This window comes from Mauremys reevesii, linkage group 18, assembly GCF_016161935.1.
Source record: "Mauremys reevesii isolate NIE-2019 linkage group 18, ASM1616193v1, whole genome shotgun sequence".
NCBI lineage: Eukaryota > Metazoa > Chordata > Testudines > Geoemydidae > Mauremys > Mauremys reevesii.
This window is the reverse complement of record NC_052640.1, coordinates 2,182,412-2,205,983: the sequence shown is the minus strand read 5'-3', so window position 1 is coordinate 2,205,983 and position 23,572 is coordinate 2,182,412. Positions and strand designations below refer to the sequence as shown.

Below are 23,572 nucleotides of genomic sequence, written 5' to 3'. Positions count from 1 at the left end.
GGTTGCCGTGACATGATCAGCAGGACAAAAGAGGAACTGTGCAGTGGAGATTTGGTGGACTGAAGCAGGAGATGCACGTGAGTCAGGTATCCCAAGGACAGAGCTGCTGCCCAACTCTGTGCACTCATGTGAGGGACCAGACATGCCACGGATCCATCCAAAATGAAGGTCTAACCCGGAGGAGTCAATGGGCTCTCTCACCTGAAGACGCCCTTTCAGATTGGCTGGTGTTTTAAAATCCCCCTTCATAACCTATGGAAGGAATGAAACCAGAGTGACTCCACTTTGTACAGATTAGCTGATGCTTAAGCAGCCCTTCTGCCTCATTAGCTTCCCTGGCATGTCACAGCGTGTCTGAACCAGAAGCAAACCTCAAAGGCCTGAGCAATAGCCTGGCGTGATTTCGTTCTGCCCTGCTGGGCTGATCGCTAGCGTCATGGGCCAATGTACGATTTCCGCACAGATGTGGCATTTGGCGTCAGACGGTGGCTGCGGCGCTGTCCTCAGGACTTCTGCTAAAAGTGGTTTCTCTGGGCTGCGCTGCGCCACGCTCCCTCCCTTCTCACCCAAGGGGGGATTTTTTTTAAAACTGCACTAAGAAGGGATCTTTTGTACAATGACCATTTTCCATGTTCACGTTGGCAAAAACAGAAGGGCCCCACTTTGCTGAACTCAGGAATCCTGCAGGGTCTGGATCCTGGGAGAGCCTCTCATCCCACTTTCCACAGCTGTTAACATAGCTCGCAGGGACTGGAACAGGCTTCAAAGCCAGTGCCACAATCAGAGCAGCCAAGCAAGCCAGGTCCAGGGGCAGGGGCTGGGATTTCAATGCGTCATGCACAGAGATGGCACCACACCTCCTAGAACGTGAAAACAGTCTGTGTGTGCCATAACTGTGCCCTCTGGGCATCACTGCAATAAACCCCCAGCACCACCTCATCGCAGTCCCGGGGCTACTTCTCCTAGTACAGGAGTTGCCTGGTCCTCCTGGAGTCCTTCTCCCTTGAGGGAGGAGAGTCTGACCTGGGCCCAAGCAGAAACAAGGACATGAGAAGAGTCCCTCCCTTCAGTACAGGGGTGGGCAAACTACAGCCCGCAGGGGACCGTCCTGCCCGGCCCCTGAGCTCCTGGCCCAGGAGGCTCGCCCCGGGAGAGGAGGGGTTGGATGGGGTGGCAGGGGTCTGGGGGTGCTCAGGGGACAGGGGTGTGTGGATGGGGCAGGGGCCCCGGGGGGGGAGGGGGCAGATAGGAGGTGGGGGCCGGGTCATGACCCCTTCCCCTAACCGGCCCTACACACAACTTCTGAGACCCGATGCAGCCCTCAGGCCAAAACGTTTGCCCGCCCCTGCTTTAGTAACTGGCTCGTGGCTCTGCATCGCCCCCTAGTGGGGGCTGTAATTTCCAGAGCAGCACATGTAAATCTTCTGGGGAACGTCTCCTAGACCTTAGCACAGCCTGAGTAGCAGCACTGTCCCAGGACATGACCTTGCATCTCTTCTGCACCCAGCCTCCCCTTGACTTGAGTGAGTTTGGGGTGAGCTAAGGAATGAAGCATCAGTTTCTAGGTCTGCCACTGGGGAGAGACCGGAGTTTTCTAGCTTTGCATTTACATGACTTTTAACTTGGTCTTAATTTAAAAAAAAAAAACCAATACACTCCTGAGGCTTCCAGAATTAGCTGGCAGGACCGAGTAGTGCAATATCTGCCCTGCGGAGGCACAAGACCAAAAGGAATTTCATCTCTCACACATCACAGAATCTGTCATCTGAACCAACGTTTTGAAAATAAAGAAAATGTAACTGGCACGTCCCCTTCTGTAGTTTTATCATCTTTTAAAGAGGGGCAGTGGTTTTTAAAGGGTTCTCTTTGGTATGATTTAGTGACCTCTCCAACCCTGGAGAGAGATGTAAGTCAGTATTACATATAGTAAATCCACATTTTTGTGGCTATTTTGTATTTGTAACATGCGTCACTCCCACCATCATCCAGTGACACTCAGCATTCTAAGCAGACAGTAGCAATACTCACCCTCTGGGTGTTGTTGATTACCAAGGGGTCTGGGTTGCCATAGTTGGGTGGATTTGCATATGGGTCATAGCCAAGCCTAGCGAGCATTGGTGCTATCTGGGCCATGTCTTGCAATACGTCCCCTGGAATGTGCCCGATCCATTTGGACAAAGCCTCCAAGTTTACAGGCTTAATAACCTGGTCTGTTGATCTTTCTATCCTGAAAAGAGAGTAGAAATCAGTCGCTTGGGTTTTGGATGTATGTTGCGTTCATACGTAGGCGCCTGCAGCTGGGTTACTGCCATTTGAATTCTCATTCTCAATGCCTGAGAGACACATGTAGCGCAGATATTTCAGCGTCTTCAGGATAAGCTCATAAAACAGAGGCTTTAAATCTGTCGGTAAAGCACCAGTGCCTTTACTAGGATGGTAGAGTTGCAGGACCAAAGACCCAACACTAAAACACCTAAGGGGTCGGCTCCACATGTTTCAATACCCAAGCGCCACGCATCCTTCCCCACTCTGTCTGGCCTAGGGATGCTCCCGTCCGTCCTGCCCACCTTGCTGCGCCTTCTGTGTTAGATCATCTGCACTTTCTGTTTTCACTAGAGCGGGAAAGTGTCCCCCACTGCAATCCAAGCATCGCTGCAGGCAGTGACAGTCTGCACCCTGCAGTCAAAGCAGAGCAGTAGCCTGTCACTGCACAAACTGTCCCTTTATATTTTGAGACAGCAAAGTTAATGTCCTGTAATTAGGCAGATTTACATAATTAGCATGAAAATTAGAGCCCTCCCTAGAGACAGTTCTGTTTATTCAGGACACGTAAATCTCTGGCTCACACACGAGGAGCAGAGGCTGCAGTAGGAGTGCAGCAGGCACCGCCAGACCATGAAGGATCCAGGGTGTCTGAGGCTCTAGAGATTAAGCCTCCCATCCGCGACCTGTCTCACGTCAGGCCTTGGTGAGCAGTCACTGATTTCCACCCTCCTCTGAAGGCACAGGCATTCCTACGGCCAAACCTCTCACCCCAGTTACTGCAGGAGAAAAATCCAAGGAATTTGTGGCTACCTGCCACATGGCCCTCGGGAAACTGGGCAGCATTAATAGATTAATGGGCTATTCGTTAGTCAGTTAATGGGCTATTTGCTCTCAGTAGATTTTTAAAGATACAAAGCCCAACAGAGGCCATCAGTTCGCCTAAGAAACATGCCTCCATCTACCACAGTAGCTGCTCTCCCCTTCCCTCACTACCACAAACCACAATTCCCTTGGCTGGGAGCATTCCCCCTGCTCAGCTGCGCCCAGTTCCTGCACAGCACGTCTGCACCGTTCACGCCTTACACACCACGGGGAGCCAGACTCGAAGAGGCTCTCCAGACTCACGACCGCCACTGGTCAAACACCCCCACTCATGCGCATCAGCAATGTAGTGACTTGCCTTGGAACTGAGCACCGGGGCCAGAGCCCCTAATTCTGGAAAAGGAAGTGCTCTTCTGTTTGTACAGCACCCAGGACAATGAGGCCCTAATGCCCCTTTGCAGTCCTTAAATAATATTGGACTCTAATCACTCTTCCCGCCTCTCCCGCCCTCCCTCCACTAAGTAGCCAGGCCTCAGTGCCACAGCGTGGCATAGTGGGGCATCGGCTCAACTGTGACTCAAAGAGAACCACACCCAGTAAAATGCTGACTAGCGTGAGCCAGCCTTTTGCAAGGGTACTGAATCACAAATCACGTGCCGCGAGCTTCCCCTGCTCCTCTCTCTTTGGGTAAGTCTACACTGCAACGAGGCACTTGCCCGACGACTCAGGCTGTTTAACTGCAGCGTAGACCTCTGGGGCTCGGGCTGGAGGCCAGGCTCTAGGATCCTGCGGGTGGGAGGGTCCCAAAGCTCGGGACATCCCGAACATCTACATCACAATTAAACAGCCCCGCAGCCAGCCAGAGCCTCCCGAGCCTGAGTCGGCCGGCACAGGCCAGCCACGGGTGTCCCGCTGCAGTGCAGACACACCCTTCGTGTTGATGAAAGTATGGCCTGACAATGTCCTCCCCTTCCCTTGCTCAGAGAAAAACCATACCGTGGGTTCCTTCTCCTCCACCTCCCCGTTCCGGATGTACAGAACTAACCGAAAAAGACTGTTAGAAGACAGACTTGTCTGGCTACTGCCCATATATCCGTGTTTACAGTCAGCAGCTGGGTTAGGTTAATCTAAAGTTACCAAGTAGCCAAAACGATCACTACAAACAACGGCAGCAAGAAGCTCAAAATAAGAAATAGCTCTCGAAGACACACGCTGTGTACACACGTCTGTGTGCCAGGATCGTGTCAGAACTACGTGAGGGAAGTCAGGGAACCTCAGCTGCATGCTACCTCAAATCATTCAGTGCTAGCTGGAACGTAATCCAGTGTTTAAAGAAATATTTGGGAATGGGTAGAAAAAGAGAAAGGGGACATAGATTACCCCGAAACTGGAGCTCCTTAAATAGGACTCTGCCAAAGCAGAGCCTGAAATCATCTGCTTATTTACAAGTCAGATGACTGAGACATCAGCATTCTTAAAAATCCTCACCTAAGCAGCTAACCGCCATTGTGACACTCACGCGGTTCTTTACTTAGAGACACACCAGTACTCTAAAGCAGAGTTGGGTATATCGATCCCTCTGCTCCTGAAAACCAGGCATGAAAATAAGCAAGATGGCCATGCCCCACGGAGGTTTGGCAAGAACCCGCTCCGTCTAGTCAGGAGTCTCTTTGGAAAGCAGCGGCAGCCATACTGACACTCACTTGGAAAGGGAGACTCCACCTGGTTTCCCTATTAACTCTTCATGGTGCAGAACTGCGTCGCTCCAGGAAATGTCTAGGAACTGCATGATGACACGCATGGACTGCTCAGGGTGCAGCACCAGCTGCTCATAGTAGACAGGCAGGCACCTGGACTGCCCAATCTCTGCGCACTGGGAATACATCACCTCGATCGCTTTGTTCCACTTGGTAAGGCAGTCTCGGTAGCTGTTCAAGTCAAAGCCTGCAATCGTTACCTTCCTTGTGATCATGGAATGGACAGAAGCCCGGCCGTCTCGAACCATCAGCAGAAATTTGGAATTGGGAAAGAGTCTGGAAAGGTAGACAGAGGATTTTAACGTGAAGGGGTCCTTGTTACATAGATATCTGGCTGGCTCCCCGTGCTTGGCAATGACTTCCAGGATAAACGCCTGCATGGCAGCGTCCAGGACTTGGTCCGTCACTCCCGCTTCATCCAAGCGCATCTTTTCGCGCCCAGATTTGGACCAGGCCTGGCGCATGGCCAGCACCCGGGGAATAATGCGAGTCTCTTCTCCGCAGCGGACCTCTGGATGCGCATCCAGCATGGCTCTCATGAGAGTCGTGCCGCTCCGCGGAACCCCACCGATAAAGATCAGCGGCATCTCCTTGCTGTACCGGTACTCGATGCGACTGGAGTCCACCATAACCAGTTCTTCGTTTTCTGGTCTCATCAGCCCATGCGTCCGCTTGCCATAGCCCCTGTCCAGCAGCTCCTGGCACTCCAACATCTGCTGGCCAAGGTGCACAGTCACCATCAGGGCAACAGCAAAGCCAAGCCCCAGCAACACCCGCCTCATGGTGACCCGCATTCTGTTCCTCTGCACAGAGGCTGGGAGACCTTCAGCTTCCAGTTAGTAAGCAGCCAAGCCGGTGCGCATCTGCAAAGAAAACAGCACATGTTCAAAGAAGTCAGTGGCATACATCTGGTTACCCGGCCCATCTCCTACTGAGCCACCTGACACCAGGAGAGTCTCACCCTTCAATAAATCACACAAAGACCTATTGATCACCTCAACTGGCCCTGGAGAGAACACGCCAAGCCATCTGTCTTGTCTGCTTGGAACTAACTCCAGCTTCCACCACAACTCCTGAGAGACCATTCCAGGGTCTAATCAACCTCATGATTTATCACCATCTTACATCCCTAAAAGAAGTGCAAAGTGATTTTCAGATTGTACGTAAAGAGATCGTTTCTTACTGCTGGGGATGAAGACACCTGTTTACCAGCAATGCTGCGCGGCAGTTTAGGAGAGTATCAGAGGGGGAGCCATGTTAGTCTGGATCTGTAAAAGCAGCAGAGAGTCCTGTGGCACCTTATAGAGTAACAGACGTATTGGAGCATGAGCTTTTGTGGGTGAATGCCCACTTCGTCGGATGCATGTACGACGAAGTGGGTATTCACGTATCCAGGAAATCCTTAGGGAATTACTTCCAAAACATCCAGACCAAATTTTCCTTGGCTTATCTTCATCCTATTACTTCCCTCTATTAAATGTGTTGCTTTGAAGCAAGGACTTCCATCAAAACAGAGAAGAACTGAAGTAAAAACAGAATAGAAGCCTCCAAGCTCTGGGTATTCCATGCAAGCAATTCTAGAAGAGTAGGAGCGCAGCAAAAGCGCCAGCCTTGCTTTACTAGTCAACGGCAGAGCTTTTGTATGTATGGCCAGGGGCACTTTGGCTTAGCCAGGCTTTTCCCTCCTCATGAAGGCCAAGAAAACATCAACCTCCAAGGTGACAGACTGATTTACTGCCCTCCATTCCAGTTGCGTCCCCAATCCTTTCTTGCAGTTTTCCTTTGTTGTATTACACGTATTCACTGAACTACACAACACAACCCTTCTATCAGTTCCATAAACAAGAAGTTTCCTCTATGCATTTGTTTACATTGATTAGAAATTAGCTAGGGTATGAGAAAACTCTTCTGGTTTGATTTCCAGGAGGTTGGTGGGTTTGCTTCAGCAGAAGCGATGGCCAATGAGCATCAAATTGGGTTAATTATTAAACAAACTATGTATTTGAAGGTTTAGTGTAAATACTAGCAACAAGCATTGCCAATCTGAATACTCCCCTGCCAGAAACTGACGTTAAATAAAGTTTCCTCTTGAAACACTGAAGCTTTCATTTGGCTCTGCCGTGAAGACGCAACTTCTCTGTAGGAGATTTCAGCAGGAGGATTGTTGCTCCTGCAAGTCTGTCTCTTGCTCTGCTGATTCCACAAAGCTCCTATTAAAACAGGCCAACCATCCCTCCCCCTTTCCTGGCCGAACCCACTAGTGCAGGGTTTGCAATCCCGCCCTTAGGTCACAGAGGGCTTTTGGGGTAAATTCCTTGCAATGCATGGAGCTGGGCAGAAGTTGAACGTGGGACAGGGGAAGGGGACCGCTGTGCATTTTATTTCACTGCCAATCCAAAACGCTGCCAAAGAAAAATATTTTCTCCTCACAAATTTCTTAATGGAAGCAAGCATTTACCAGTGGCCCATGTGCCCATGCAGAGCAGTCCATTCTCACACCCAGCAGGGCACTGAGTCAGGCATGCTGCTCTTCTTGACATCATTACGTGTTCAGCACTGACTGTGCATGGTACTGTATGAAGAGCAGCAGTTCTGGGCTCAGAGACTTTACAATCTAGTTATAGGTCTCTGAAGTGAGGAATTGGTCATCTGACTTTTTAATGTATATTCCTCTCCCAAAGCAATTTAAAATGCCCACTAGCCTCTGGCCTCCACAGCATTTACAGCTGGAATGGACAGAAATTCAGACTAACCGGACTGTAATGGGATGTAGTTCAAAAGTCTAAGGAGCGGTAAAACATTTATTTTAAAGGGAGGCTAGAAATTTGCACTAAATGGGGTAGGAGAATATGGTTTATGGTTAACGTTTCCTCACGGATTCCCTGGCAGCCCCACGCGCTTGTCAAGGTCACTTAAAGGCGAGGACACGGCTCATCTGGGCATCTGAAATGAATCTGACAACACAAATACGGGATTCCAGGACAACGGACCAGACGGAACGTGCCACACGTCAGATTCCTGAAGTGAAACCTGCCGCATACGTTCTGGGCCCTCCACTGCCCAGGCAGCAGGGGGTGCCGGACAAAGTCGCTTTAAGGAACTGTGATCTCAAATGTTATTCAGCTCTGCTCCTGCCCATCCATGTGCTTGTTCAACTACTGCCAAGGCAGATGGCAAATATGCAGCATTTACAGAGACTGTTTGGCCTCTAATTTTGCCTGCTACCCATTTCAAAAGAAAAAAGAGCTCTTAAAATACTGGGTCTATCAGCTTCAGGGTGACAGACATGCGGACAGCCTGCTGTCTGGGCAGACTAGGGAACAAGAACCCTGATCTGACGCTGACTCCAGCTGTGTCTGGAACATGTCACTTCTCTCCCTGCTTCCCCAACAGTAACAAGGGGAATACTTGCTGGGGGACAGCCAGAGGGGTGGTTGCCAAGACCAGACTGCTACCCAAAGTGCTACCTACTATTAGATGGGGTCACTAAAACCTCCCGAAACTCAGAGTTCCTAAACAAGCACAAGTGAGCCTACTCTCTAAAGCAAGGTCAAAGGTGCAGCTAAATTCAAGCTGCTTTCTGCAGTCTTCTGCTGCAGAATTCACCAGCAGGTTCTAGGGCTTGGTGTTCATGTCCATCATCGGGAAGATCAATTCCCTCCACTGCAGACATTGCTGGATGAAATTCTATGGCCTGTGTCATGCAGGTGGTCAGACTACGTGGTTATAACACAATCCCCGTCCGCCCTAACATCCGTGAAAAAGTCCTGTTACTGTCTTCTCCCTGGCTTCGTCCCTCCCACACAGGACCCAGGGACTTAAAATCATTGTATCCTTCAGGACATAAGTTCATCAACAGAAACCAAAAAGCTAAAGGCTTCACCAGCAGCTCAATAAAACCCCAACACACTTACGGCTGGTGCTCAGACCCATGGGACACACTGACGACGATGGAGTGCGATCCAGAGAGCCAGAAACTCCATCTTCAACCAGACTGAGAATTTAGTGCTGGCTTTAAAGAAAGCAAAATGCAACATGCAGAGTAACAACTGAGCTGTGGCTGATGTGGTAATAAGGATCAATACAAACCCAAAATCACAAAAAATCCCTGCAGTTAAAAATCTTCCCTATTTTGCATTCTGATCAGGTATTAATATCAGCAAGATTTGTAATTGTTTCTAGTTGCTTTTGAGAGTGGTAAAATATTAATAGAGCAGAAGCGGCTTTGCAGACACAAACATGAAATATTCATTAACTCACTCTCAATATGTCACGCAGGGTCCCATGACAGATCCTCTTTTGATACACTTACCTTTCCCTGGTAAATTCATTTTGCCGTTGGCCGATCTTTGCTCAGAAATACAGAAATACAGATGGTCGATGAATACCTAATGGGGGAAAAAACCCACAATGCTGATTTGTTTAGGGATAACTGATATTCATCGGAATAGTTAGAAATAAAATGCTCATTCTCGGGATTCAATTTTCAATATTGCAGTTTTAATAGTCTATCGACACACAGATCATTAATCTTTTAATGTTTACCTGAAAGCCAAACGACACGCAGACATGACATACAACTGTTATGTTCATCATGCATTGTCTCCACCAAACCTAGCAACTGGTTGGCAGAAATCAGCTTGAATATCTTAACACACTGGCAGTGTCACTTGGCTATCTCATTTACAGACAAGGCATTAAAAACAGACTATACACCTGGCATCATAACCCTGAGCCCATGAAGCAACATTGGCATCATATTCCTCTCATCCCAGGGAAAGGAAACCTTGCAAAGTCCATTGGGTAAATTACAACAAAACTCAGGGAGAGTCTTGGGGCACAAGCCGAGAGAGAAGCAGAAAGCAACTGAAAACATCTCTCAGATGAGGTAGGAGGCTGGCTTCCCAAGACCCGAGACGGAGAGAGCAAGAGCCAGGCAGAAGCAGGCAGGATGCGAGAGGCCAGAGGGAATGGCAGACTGAATATATTACAGAGTCCCAGCAGGGCTTTTCTATTCCCCACAGGTAAACAGAACCATGCAGCCCGCTCCAGAGGACACTGCACAGCACCTGCTTTCCCGTTTCATTACGGACTCTCAAATCAGGCAAGAGCAAAAGTGCTGCAGAGGTTCACAAGCCTTTCAGACAAACCTGAGCCCAGTGTACGGCTTTGACTGAGGTCATCTGCAATTCTGAGCAAGCTCTGCTTTGAAAAAAGGCTCCTTTGAGCATAACACTCAAAGCAGAGTCAAGGGGTTGTGAACGCCAGAGCAAAAGAAAACGTCAGCATGAGCCCCTGCAAAGCAAGCTGCACGATTCCCCTGGCTGGGACAAACTCTTCCACCTTTTGCTCAAGGTTGATTCCTTCACCCTGTTGTCTGTGAAACTGACTTTTAGCCCATGGAACTCCCTGGGGCCCAGCAGTGTTTGCAATCTACCTGCAGCGTGCAGCATGAAGACCCACAAGAAGTGATCTTAACACTGAAACAGAACGGGCACCCACGTGTGGTACACACGCGCCCCTCCCACTAAGGATCGCCCCCCCACCTGTCTCTGGATTTCCAAGGAGCCCTGTCTTCTGCATCTGCGATTCTGAGTTCCCTCTTTTCGTATCATACAACAACCTAGTAGATGGAGCTGCCTTCTGAGAACACAGAATCCTGTTCATGCTGTTTCCAGGAGATGCCTCTGAACCAGGGATAAAAACGTTACCAGTGTAACTGCTGCCAGAAGTTAGGTGTCTCTGCAGGGCAGCAGCAAGGCAGGCTCCAGTCACCTGGAGGGTCTGTGGGGAAGGGGCAGAGGAGGGGGCAAAAACTGCGGAAGGTCCACCAGAGCCGCCTGCTGCCCTGCCGGCAAAATGCCGCCCCAAGCGCACGCTTGGTGCGCTGGGCTCTGGAGCCAGCCCTAGGCACAAGGCAGCACATGCCGCTTGGCTGCACACAGCGACCAGGCCTATCAGGCTGGAAGGGGATTTCCACCTGGCTCCAGCATTAGAGACCACGGGATTCTCCCCACGGTATTTCTGGAGCACCCCCAGCTGCAGATCTAGGCACAGAAGCCAGGAGAGCTCTCCACATACACTACAGGCCTGGGTCTCTAAGGCTGGTGGCACTGACGCACTCACCCACAGTCTGGTGAGCACTCTTGGTAACAGTACACCCCCCACCCATCGCATCACAGCTCTCGTGGTCGGAGCACAGCACCTCACCTCCCCAACTGGACACTGACAGGTTCCCTCGAGGCCTGGGGCTTGACTGTCAGAAGTGCTGAGCACCCACAGCTCCATTAACTTCAACTGGAGTTCTGGGCACTCAGCACCACTGAATGGCAGGCCCTTGTTTGCCTGAGTTTCCCCCGTACACCAGGGATTTCACCCCCTGCTTCACAGAACGGTGTCAGGACTGACGGTGTCTGCTGCAGCGTTGGGCCAGTACAGAAGCGCTGGAGAACTGCTAATGATTGGTCCTGATGTGTGAGTGGAACAAGGCAATCAGCTCCGCCTCTACTCTAGAGCTAATTAAGAGCCTGGAGGGGAACTCCACCCAGATCAAGTTTCCAGGGAATCCCAGTCTGCCCAGAGGGGCAGGGCTGATTATAACGCATTCCGTCCCAACCAAAACTGCCCTGCATTGAGCCAGGTCCAGCAACTGGGGGATTTCAAGTCTGCACTAGGCTGCAGGCTCCCCAGGGCAGGGACCACATTTCCTCAGAGATTTCTGAAGTACCATCGGTGCTCAAATAGCAGCTGTTCACAGCCCACCGCCCACGCTCTTCCCTTAGGAACATAGCCTAAATCCTGCACTTGTGCTGCATGTACACACACACACACACACACACTTCCTTCCTGACACCGCTCATGCAAACCACCACCAGGGAGCTGCTTTGCCAAGCACCCTTCGCACACGTAACCAGTAACTTCTCAGAGAGGCAGCGACTTAGCCGAGGGCCTCTCTCTGCAAGAGCCCGACAGTTTTGCCATGTGAGGCGAACAACGAGCCATGAAGAGTGGAGCCGCTATCCACATATGACCATCGACTTTTTACCCAGCCCTCCAGAAGAGAAGCTGGTGCACTGATCCGCTGAGAACAAAATTAAAATAAAAGGAATAAGCGCTATTGTGGATCCTGTACAGCTTGCCAGAACACAAGAAGCAGCTAGCCCCAGCTATTAGAGATTACACATTTTTTATTTACATCAATGTGACTAGATGTAGTTTTAGATTATTCTTCTGGCTACATGGATTTGCAAGTACTTAGTGCTGGAAACTGGACTTGATATACTGCCTAGTTAACTTCAGGTACCACCGTCCCTAATCACTTCTGTTTCGGATACACAGCAGCCATGGAAAGCAGCTATTCTAGCAACTGAGCACTAGGATTCCAAATTCTAAGTATTGTGCAGGGCTGCCCCAGAGGATTCAGGGGGCCTGGGGCAAAGCAATTTCGGGGGCCCCCTTCCATAAAAAAAAGTTGCAAAGAATATTATATTTTTATGGGGGCCCCTGCAGGGCCTGGGGCAAATTGCCCCACTTGCCCCACCCCCCTTGGGCAGCCCTGGTATTGTGCACCATCGCAGACACTCCAAGCCAGATAGGACCATTGTGATCCCGACCTCCTGCATAACACAGGCCAGAGAAGTTCAGCAAATAATCCCTAGGTCTGGGGAAAGCTGATTGTCATAGTTACTTATCAGCTAGTTTGGTGACAGCTGAGTGGCCTGTGACTAAATGCACACAATAGCTCATAAGTGACAGACGGGACATAGTTCACGAAACATGCCTGCACCCTGCCCGTGAGGCACCGTGTTACACAACACAAATGGAACTAGAAATACAGCACTGAGGCACACACACAAACAGCAGCAGCTCTCAACCTTTCCAGACTGCTGTACCCTTTCAGGAGTCTGATTTGTCTTGTGTACCCCAAGTTTCACCTCATTTTAAAACTACATGCTTACAAAAATCAGACATAATACAAAAATATCAGAGTACACTATTACTGAAAAATTGCTTACGTTCTCTCTTTTTACCATGTATTTATAAAATAAATCGATTGGAATACAAATATTGTACTTCAGTGTATAGTCTATAGAGCAGTATAAACAAGTCATTGTCTGTACAAAATTTTAGTTTGTATTAACTTCCCTAGCGCTTTTTATGTGGCCTGTTGTAAAATCAGCCAAATATCGAGATGAGTTGATGTACCCCCTGGCAGACCTCTGCATGCCCCCAAGGGTACCTGTCCCCCTGGTTGTGAACCACTGCTCCACATGGGCCCTGCTGACATGCACTAACAGTTCATTAATGCACTTTGATCTAATCTGTTTCAAAGAGGACTAGATCAAAGCGCATTAACGCACTGTTACTGTGCATCAGCAGGGTCCACAACAGTTAGTGCACAGCAGGCTAGCGGGGGGGCAGATTCACACCCCAGCTTGCCATGAACTAATTGGTTGTGTAGTAGACAAGCCCCAGGACTGAAGCCAAGGTGGGTATATAGACAATGCTGTTCAGACATCTACTGTTCTTGGAAACCTTGTTATTACAGAGTCTGTGCAAATAAAGAGAAAATCCCTCCAGAGAGGATATTCCAGCTAGAGAAATCACACATAAGGGGCTAACATTTGGGTTTCCATAAACTGACCTAAGACGTTGCTCTGATTAAAACGGTGTGAATGCAGGGTGCATTCTGGCTGACAAAGAAACAGAATAAGAGGGCCTGAGGCTGAGCAGGGCAGAGATGCGGAGAGAATTAGCTGCATGTCCAGTCCCAAGTCACCTGACAAGGATTCAGGCCCCTGTCCCCTGAGAAGGGTCAGTGTTCAGACTCCGGTGGCTCAGGGTGCACAGAGGGAGCCCAGCACTAGACTAGCAGCAGGGGCTCCAGGACCAGCTGTGGATCTAGCAGAGTGGTGTGCAGAGGCCTGCCCCACAGCTGCCCAGGCTAAACCAGTCATTCATTTGCATGAGCACCAAAATTAGCAGCAGAGACCTGGGACTCAGGAGTGGAACCTACAGCTCTCACGGGCTGTAATTCAGCTCTCACCTCCACTGTTAGTGACATGGCGGATCTGGGGCGGGAGCTGCAGCCTGTCTCTGAAAGGCCCACGGAGCTGCAAGGAGCAGCTTTCTGCTGGGGAAGGTGAACAGGTGCACTGCAGACATTCTTCCAGGAACTCCCAGAGCCACTACTCAGCAAAGGCCTTCAGGTTAAAGAGAGCTGCAAAAGGAGGAGAGGGAACTGGAAAAAAAACGAAGGGGACAAACATCCATTTACAAAGCTGAAAACTGTTAGAATCCATGAGGATCCATGAATCTACAAAGGTCATAACCGTGATTCAACAGCAATGCAGCTCCTCTGGGACCCTAGAGGTGGAGCATGTAGTGAAGACAGGACCTCCAGCAGAAACAGCTATCACCACATCAAGATCTCGCATGTCCTGTCACCCACTGTTGCTATGACCAGTGAGAATTACAGTTCTCAAAGTCACTAGCATGTGCCGTGCAGAGGGAATCTTCAGGGAATGTTGCTGTCAAACAAATCCGTACCGAGCATGTGCAAATCGTGGTTACTCAGAGGCTCAGAACTTGGCCAACCTTTGGGCAAATTTTTATGGAGATGGCACCATGGTAACTCCCCCTGCCAAATTTCAAGTCCCTCCTCTGTAGCATGGAAGTGCTAGATCTTCTCAAAATAAAATTTAAAACAAAATCTTACAGCCATTCTGTTATTTTTTAATATGGACAAGACAATGTATTTTTCTCTATCTTTGTTCTCTGGAAAGGCTGAACCATTTCAATTGAAACATCCCAAATAATTCAGACTGTGAAGTCACCCAGCATGGAAAATTTCAGTCTGAATGGTTATAGTTTGACAAAGTTACAAGCAACTGAAAACAGGGTCTTAGAATGGAAAGCATCAGATAACCTTAAGTATAAGCACTGCTACCTGCACTGCCTATAAAAATATAAGAACTATCATCCTGGGTCAGACCAATGGTCCAACTAACCCAGTATCCGGTCTCTGACAGTAGTCCATATCAGAGCTTCAGGCACAGCATACAGAACAGGGCAACTGGAGATAGCCCCCAGGCTTCTCCTCCCAGCTTCTGTCACTCAGAGGCTTAGGGTCACACTGACCTTGAGGCTGCATCCCTAACCATCTTGGCTAACAGCCATTGATGGACCTACCCTTCATGAACTCATCTAGTTCTTGCTGAACTCAGTTATACTTAGGCCATTATAACATCCCATGGCAATGAGTTCCACAGGTTAACTGTGTGTGGTTGGAAAAATTACTTCCCCTTGTTTGTATTCAACCTGGTGCCTATTAATTTCATCTGTTTTTTGTATGTTTGGAAAAGTGGTTTGAGCATTGGCCTGCTAAACCCAGGGTTGTGAGTTCAATCCTTGAGGGGGCCATTTAAGGATTTGAGGATTGGTCCTGCTTTGAGCAGGGGGTTGGACTAGATGATCTCCTGAGGTCCCTTCCAACCCTAATAATCTATGATTCTATAATGTATCATTTTAGTGTTTGTAAACCACTTTGAAAATGACAAGCACTAGATAAGTTATTAGAGAGAAAAGGTGGGTGAGGTAATATCTTTTACTGGACCAACTTCTGTTGGTGAGAGAGACAAGCTTGCGAGTTCATAGTTTCTCAGACATGAAGAAGAGCTCGAAAGCTGCTCTGGGAACCGATATGGGTACAACACCATTGTGTACACAGAGAAGTTATTGTTAAACACAGGGTTTGTTTCTGAAGGGCAGTACTACCACTGAAACATATTTAACTCAAATCTTTGAAATAAGCATGGTTTAGCACTGTTCAAGGGTGTGTCTGATGCTGGGAAATTCACTAAGGGCTATCTGCATGCAGCAGAGAGGAAACTAATCTATGCCCCATGGAGCTCTCAATCTATTGTTTCAATCCCAGGGAGCCCACACACAAATGAAAGGTCTAGTCTTGTACTGCTGCAGATAGGTTTGTTCCCCCCCGCCCCCTCGTTTGGTGGATTAACCAGATAAAGCTTGTTTCAAGAGACCTGAATGAAGAAAGAGAAGTTGTTTTTGTAACAAGGAAGAGCAAAAGAGAGCAAAGGTGAGCGAGCAAAGGGACAAAAGGATGTTCCGAGGGAGGGAGCAGAATGGATTAACGGTGGAGAGGTGGAGTGGGAGACACAGGAGGCAGTGAGTAGAACCGCATGTTTTGTTTTCAAATCTCTGTGCTGATTTTGATGGGCCACCTGAGTCCTGGCCACACACTTCAACAGGAGATTTGAAAAGCAGCAAGACTCCACAAAGGGCCCCTGCCTATGCTGCATACAAAATGCAGCGAGCCAGGCACAGGCGTGCAGAACTAGCAATGCCCTCACCTCACCACTCTGGGCACAGGAGCGCTTGCCGTGCTGCTGCTGGCGCACTGACTCTTACCCTGTCTATTCTTGAAAGCAGGGGCTGAGAAAATGCTGACACAGCCCTAGGTCTGCAACTGACCGTGGGGCATCCACTGACAGCAGTGACATTGTACGTAGACGCGCACCCTTGTCTAGTCAATGGCAGGACTGGGACCTTGGTTTTGAGACTGGATAATCCCTTCTCCATACCCATGGAGAGAGGTTAGCTCTGAATTCTCCACTGCCCAACAGCTAACGACCAGGAGCATGTTTGCTGCCTACCCCCAACAAATACTGCAACTAGCTGCGTTTTCACTTTCTTACAGACTTCCAGAGAGATGCACAAAGATTTTCATTCTGATTTAACTAAGCCCAGAGACTGTAAGGATGCCAGTCACTAACACAAGGCTGCTTTCATACACACAGAATCAGGCTACAAAGAGGAAAGCCCACAAAGTTCAAATATTCCAGAAAGAAAATTACTTTCAGGTCATCACCGTGAACAAAAAGTCACAGACACCGGACTGTTTGGTGCCACTCATACTACATGTAACACCTGACTCTCCTCAGGGAGTTAGATGCCCAAACTGGACAGAATTTTCATGGGATTTGGCCACCTATCTGTATTATTCGCCTTCAAAAGCCCCCTCGTAAATTGACAAACCATTTCTATTTTCCCAGATTGTCTACTTTGCACCTTCAACAGTATTTGTGGCTAGTCAGTCTCACTGGTTTGTGCATGGACAGTTCCTCTCGGTGTACATCTTTCACATCTCAGATTGGAGGCAAAATAGGATTGTAAAGCCATAAAAATCATCAGAGGGCTCAAGGGCCTGTTTAGCCCCTGCAACATCCTAATTTTAAAATTAACCAGATTTCAGCTGACAATATTTATTTACAGCTCTGATTTCATCTATCTTTTTTCCTTTAAAGCATCACACAAAGATGTCCTAGCCAAATTCCAATTCAAGTAATTACATTCCAGCTACCTAAACCGCCTCCTTCAACTTCCATTAAATGAGGTATTCCTCTTCAGTTCTTGTCCTAAACTGCATAGCAACACTATACAGCAGTCAAACCAATGCAGTGTGACAACCCAGAGGTGGCTGCAATTCAGGGATGTTGGAGCCACACATTCCTATCCTTCAAATGCTCTGCACAAAGGTAGGTGGCTCCCTGTTCATAGCCAGTTGCAGGATTGGGTCCACAACCCATGAAGTGCTCTGGACCACTTCAGGACAGAAGGCACTACACAATGCAATAAACTCAGTATATTTCCCTTTGGTCGTATTTATACTTCAACTGCTTTTCAATATTAACTTTACACTCGAAACAGTCTTGCATTTTGCTGCTCATGCAGGGCACTGATTCATAACTGCAGAGGCTCAAGAGATTTTAGATTTTAGGACTGTTTCTCTGTGGAACACTGATCTGAAACCTCAAGCACAATCTTTGACATTGGGACATATGGAGGGGCTTACCTCCATTTTTAAATACTTTGCAAGAACAGGTTTGATGGCTTTGAGCTACGGATTACAGAAGAGTGAGCACAGGCTTCAAGTACTTGAGTCTGTTGCTAAGAAATACTGAGAGGTAAAACCCTGAGCCAAGAAGAATGTTCACAGATGAGTATCCAAGCTCCCAGGAGTCTGGTCAGGGAGGCAGGAACAAAGCCAGGCTGCTGTAACAGGCTTTACAGTATATCAACAAAGATTTGACAGACATTTTATAGCACAAACGTACTGTTTGTTTATTGCCTCAGGGCTGCTGTGATTAGAAAACATTTTATTATCCTGCTCAATGCTAAAATGTTTTTGAAATAATAAAAAACCCACCAATTTGCAGCATCTTCCATTCTACTTTCTCCTGTTCCAAGTGAAGACAGTGACAGTAGTTTATCATGTATTACGCGTGTTCAGAGTATGACTCCGGCATGTTGATTTCCACTTGCCCTCCACCGTGCCGACTGTAAGCATGCTCTTCTTCCAAACCAGGTTATTAATTGTAAAGTACCTAAAGTTAAAGAAGTCCCTGGGAGGCCCTCTGTTGGAGCAGCAGACCCAAACTGCTGGAATCAGCTGCCATACCCCGCTCTGCTGAAATAAACCAAACCTTTAACTCCCCCGCCCTTTTCTTCTTTTAAAGGTGCTTCATCAGTTATCACTGCCGCGGCATCTCTCAGGCAACATCACCTGACTAGCACTGCTAGATGTGACACCTAACCAGCAGTTTGATTTAATTGGTTTCTTGCATAAACACTGGTCACAACCACTGGGGTCTCTTCCTTTTTGAAATGTTCCCGGAAGAGCCAGCTCTGCCTCACGTTGGGCGCTGGATGCCTTCTCCATAGTGAGAAGCAGGACATACAGCTAAGTTTTGTTTTTATTTTATTTTAAACTTTCTCTGTACATCTCAGGATGGTCCCGGCAGCCAGCCAGACACATCAGCCAGTGCACTTGGGAACTAGCTATTCAATACTGCAGGACACTCGGCAGACAGCAGCACTGAGCTGTCACCATTGTGCCCCGTTACCCACTCCGAATGCATCTGCTGCAGCACTCAAGATGCTGACTCTGTAGCACCTTCACACCTGCCAGTACCCTGCGATTCACCAAAGGGGTCATGGCTGTTCACACCGCCTGCGGGGAATGCCAGGGAGTAGCACTGACATCACATATGCTCAGCTACCAGGGGAGGCATGCTACGGGAATGGTTAGGAATACTCCCAGTCTCAGAGCAGAACGGTGCCTTCTCCACTGAGGCAAAGGTGCATCGGTCCCTCAAACATTTCCTTTCCCAGCTTCTGGTGGATGGGGAGCACACGCGGACTCTTAAAAACGTCAATCCAACTGCTTCGGGAATTCCAGCATTTAGTCTATGGCCAGGATCCAAGGAGCAAACCTCCTGGAGCAGGAAATTCGGGAAGACTGTCTCAGCTTGGTGCATGCCAACACGAGTGACCTCCCTGCACAGTTACAGAAATCGTGTGCCCAAGACAAAGGCAAATTTCCCCACCCACCCTGAGCCCTGCCAGCCCCCTGGATGTATTCCAGAGCCTTGCACTCAAAGTGAGCAAGGCAGCAGCAATTTGGGTTAGGTTCTTTTTTTCGAGGCATTCCTTATCCCTTACAGCACTAAGATTTCAACATGCCAAACACAAGTTTGTCATATTCCCTTTCAACGTAAATTCACTTACTGACCCAGTAATCCCCTAGAAAGGTCTAGCCACCAACCTGAGAAATGGACAGCTGTCAGGGGAGGGGGAGAGAGGTGACAATCTTATGTCCAGAACTCTAGAAATATCATCTCTTATGCAAAGAAAGGTTGCAGGAGGCACGGACACCTTATGAGAAGGAGCCCAAAGTCAGAAGAGAAAGAAAATAGGAAAAGAAAAGAACTCCCTGCAGAAGGTACCTACTGGGAAAAAAACCAGTCGCTAACACGGACAGAATCAGAATAACCTGCAAGGAAACTCTCTTTATAAAACCACCGGCACATCAAAACAGCCCAGTCCCCTGGCGTTAAAGGCTCTGTGGGTTAGTTACCCAGAGCGGCGAGCCACCCACCGCCCTGTCCATCCCCAGCACACACAGCTCCAATGGTGGTGAAAACTCAGGCTTGGTGAACACTTAAATTTAGGTCGACACAGAAAAACGCCTCTGACTGATGTAGCTCATGGACCCAGTTCCCAGCGCACACGCAGCTGGGTCTACGTAGCTAGTTTGCTTCGGGGAGGTGGTATTCCTACCCAGGAGGAAAATCCCTCCCGTCAGCACAGGCTGCGTCTAGTAGCCTGTGCCAGCATGCTTAGGTTGGCATAGTACCCTAGTACATGCCAGCAGAAGTAGTTTTTCTGTCTGGGCAGGATACCAGCTCCTCAGTGGATGGTAGCTATGCTGACAGAAGGACTCTTGTCAACATAGCTGAGCCTACACTGAGGCTTTAGAAGGCACAATGGTGTTTTTCTCACACCCCTGACCAATGTCACCAGGACAATATAAGTGTTAAGTGCAAACCAGGCCCCATACAATGTTTCAAGTGCTCCTGTGATTCCCACGGTTAGTCTGTGCATGGGATCTGAGGAAGCCCTGGCTGGGATGATTTAGTTGGGGATTGGTCCTGCTTTGAGCAGGGGGTTGGACTAGATGACCTCCGGAGGTCTCTTCCAACCCTAATCTATGAATGAGCCTCCTGGAGCCGGAATTAAAAGTTGCAAGAAGAGTCACTGATCTGTGCAGCAGCCAGTGGACACACGACCATGAATCATGCCTCTCCAGATGTGCTCCTGGTATCCTGCCTACCAGCTGTAGGCTTCCAGCTTAGTTAACTGCCAAGCAAAATTCTCTGAGGATAAAATCTTATCTGCCAAATGCAACAATGTCCAATTTTGCACTTGCTGTAAAAGCTCCTGTTGTGGCATGTGGATTGCTACCGTACTCTAGCCGTTCTGTAAAGGCTATCCTTGGCTAACAAGGATTACAGTTCAGAAACAGGGCCTCTTACGAACAGAAATGCCCGAGTTACAGGACCTACGTATTGATGTTGCACCATTTAATCCTCTGAGAGTATGGCTACTGCTCTGAATCCCTTGTGGAATGTGCAGCTTTTCAGTTTCACTGTATTTTAGCGACGCTGCAGTTCATATGTTTTACCATGTGATGAATACAGCAAGACTACAGCACAGAGTGCAGTCTGCAGACAAAAAAAATTACCGTATTTTCCGGCGTATAAGACTACTTTCTATACTAAAAACAACCCCCTAAAATCGGGGGTCGTCTTATACACCGGGTATAAACAGCGGGCAGCCCAGATCCCTCTGATTCCCAGCCGCGGCTGGGATTTAAAAGGCTCTGGGCTCCCCGCCGCAGCGGGCAGCCCAGAGCCCTCTGACTCCCGGCCGCGGCTGGGATTTAAAAGGCTCTGGGCTCCCCGCCACAGCGGGCAGCCCAGAGCCCTCTGATTCCTGGCTGCGGCTGGGATTTAAAAGGCCCTGGGCTCCCCGCCACAGCGGGCAGCCCAGAGCCCTCTCATTCCCAGCCGGCTGGGATTTAAAAGGCTCTGGGCTCCCTCCCTCGTAAGGGGGGTGTCGTCTTATACGCCGAGGATAGGCCAAAACCTATGTTTTATCTGTAAAATTAGGGGGTCGTCTTATACGCCCAGTTGCCTTATACGCCGGAAAATACGGTAACTTCCCAGGACTCAGCTGTTGGGCCACATCACCCCTATGCTATCGCATCACTGAGCTGCAAATCTCTTAGCTGAGGACTACCTCCTCTGCTGCATTGTGGTTACACAGTCAAGCCCAGTTCTCCAAGTGGGCTGGGGGACTATCTCCAAAAATCAGAATTTCGCAAAAAGTGGGACTCTGATTTTAAAGAGAACTCCAGGAATTTCAGTCAGCCCAGGTTTCAAATAACCAGGACTTACCAGTGCTCTCTTTTCTTCTATTTTAAATCATTTCGATTTTTTGAAATAACCATTACAAAATAGAACATTGATACACGAGACTAAACCTGGCGTCACCTACCCCACCTCCGGGAACCACCCATCAAAGGGCAGGGGGAACATGCCCATTTTATCCTGCAGCAGCTGCACACCACACATCCAAATACCACGGTCTCTCTCCACACTCCCATGTTCAGCTCACCACTGTCTCGGTGTGTTGCCGTGTCATAGCACGGCACGCTGTCACAGCACCCCTGTGGGTTAGAGAGCAGAGCCTCTAGCCACTAACACAAACAGGCACAAATCTACTGCAAGTGGCCCTTGCTTCATTCTGCCCCTCAGGCAAGGACAGTGCTGTGTGTACCCTTCCTTCCGATCGGAGAGTCTCGCACCCTCCTGTGTGCTATCTGGTGTGATGGCACAAGACAGGGCTGGGACTGGACAACAGGGGATGGATCACTCAATAAATTGCCCTGTTCTGTTCATTCCCTCTGATGTGGGCCCTGGCTACGGTCAGAAAACAGGGTACTGGGCTGGATGGACCACGGATCTGACCCAATGTGGCCGTTCTTATGTAACATGGTAATTCCTTCGTTGTGCAATTCCTCAGCCCTGTTACTCCCATTTTTGCCATCAGATTTTAAATTATATCTGCTCAGGCAACCTGAGCTCAAGGGAACTTTGGGGAAATGCAGGAGTTGTTCACGTGTGCACGCTAGACTCCGACAGCTGCAACGACAGCATATGAAAAAACCAAGGCCCGTTTACACTACTGGCGCTACAGAGGCATCGCCATGGAGCTTAGCTAGGCCACTATAACCCCATAGCACAGAGACTGTGATGCTGGTGCCAGCTCAGGCTAAGACCCTAGGCCTCGCCGAACACAGACACCAGTCTGGCTCGCCTGTGCGTTAGCATTTGGGTAAGAATGGTGTCCCTAGCCTCTGTTCGGCAGAGGATGGAGATGGATGGCAGGAGAGAGATCACTTGATCATTGCCTGTTAGGTTCACTCCCTCTGGGGCACCTGGCATTGGCCACTGTCGGTAGACAGATACTGGGCTAGATGGACCTTTGGTCTGACCCGGTACGGCCTTTCTTATGTTCTTATGTTCTTATCGTCAAACGTAGATATTAGCCGTTACATTGATAGGAATGTGTTTAGACTTTATCAAACGCTTGCAGGATGCTGCATGTATTGATCTCATTTATAACCTCTGCAGCCCATGGGTATAAAGTTATATTGAGTGTTTGCATTGTAAACCTCTGTAATTGTGTAACTCACCAAACATGATAAGCAGCATTAATTAAGATAAAGTGCTCAAGAGGGCCCACTGCCGGGCAGATAAGGCATGTGTAGCATCAAAGGAGAGAGGCCCTGTTGATTGCATTCCTAACTCCCTCCAGGAAGGGGAGATCTATGAGCCGCTTGGTTTTGGACTTGGACAGAGGGGGTAAAAATTGCTGACAATAAGAGACGGGGTCTCTTTCATGCTGTCTGGACTCTGAGGGGCAAAGATTCCTAAACATAAGCAAAGAGACCCCCACGCTGCTTGTCATGGGTTAGCCCTGGAAAGACATTCCGTGCTGACAGATTAGTGCATTTCTGCCGCCTTTCGGAAGTCATTTCTACATCAATGTTACCCGTTTAACGTGTAAATAACGCTGGTTCCTTTTTTCTAGCTAATAAGTCTTTCATTGGTTCATTACAGGACTGGCTACCAGCATTGTCTTTGGTGTCAGAGCTGAGGTACACATTGATCTGGGTAAGTGACTGCTCTCTTGGGACTGGGAACAACCGGAATATTTTGCGATTTTTGGTGCAAGTGACCATTTATCGCTAAGTCCAGCTTCCCTAGGTGGCAAGAGAGATGCGGTGCCCAAGGGGA

At 48.8% G+C, this 23,572-nt stretch overlaps 1 protein-coding gene across 1 annotated transcript in view; it reads right to left on the bottom strand.

Annotated features, from left to right (window-relative positions):
• The window catches only part of TPST2 (tyrosylprotein sulfotransferase 2), a 40,787-nt gene that overhangs the window by 3,729 nt on the left and 13,486 nt on the right, over nt 1-23,572 (bottom strand). Inside the window, exons 2-5 of the mRNA XM_039505065.1 lie at nt 9,157-9,232; nt 4,791-5,707; nt 2,029-2,227; nt 202-252 (exon numbers count right to left, since the gene is read on the bottom strand). Coding sequence (XP_039360999.1) covers nt 202-252; nt 2,029-2,227; nt 4,791-5,638 — 1,098 coding nt within the window. The 5' untranslated portion in view covers nt 5,639-5,707; nt 9,157-9,232. The remainder of the gene's footprint in view (nt 1-201; nt 253-2,028; nt 2,228-4,790; nt 5,708-9,156; nt 9,233-23,572) is intronic.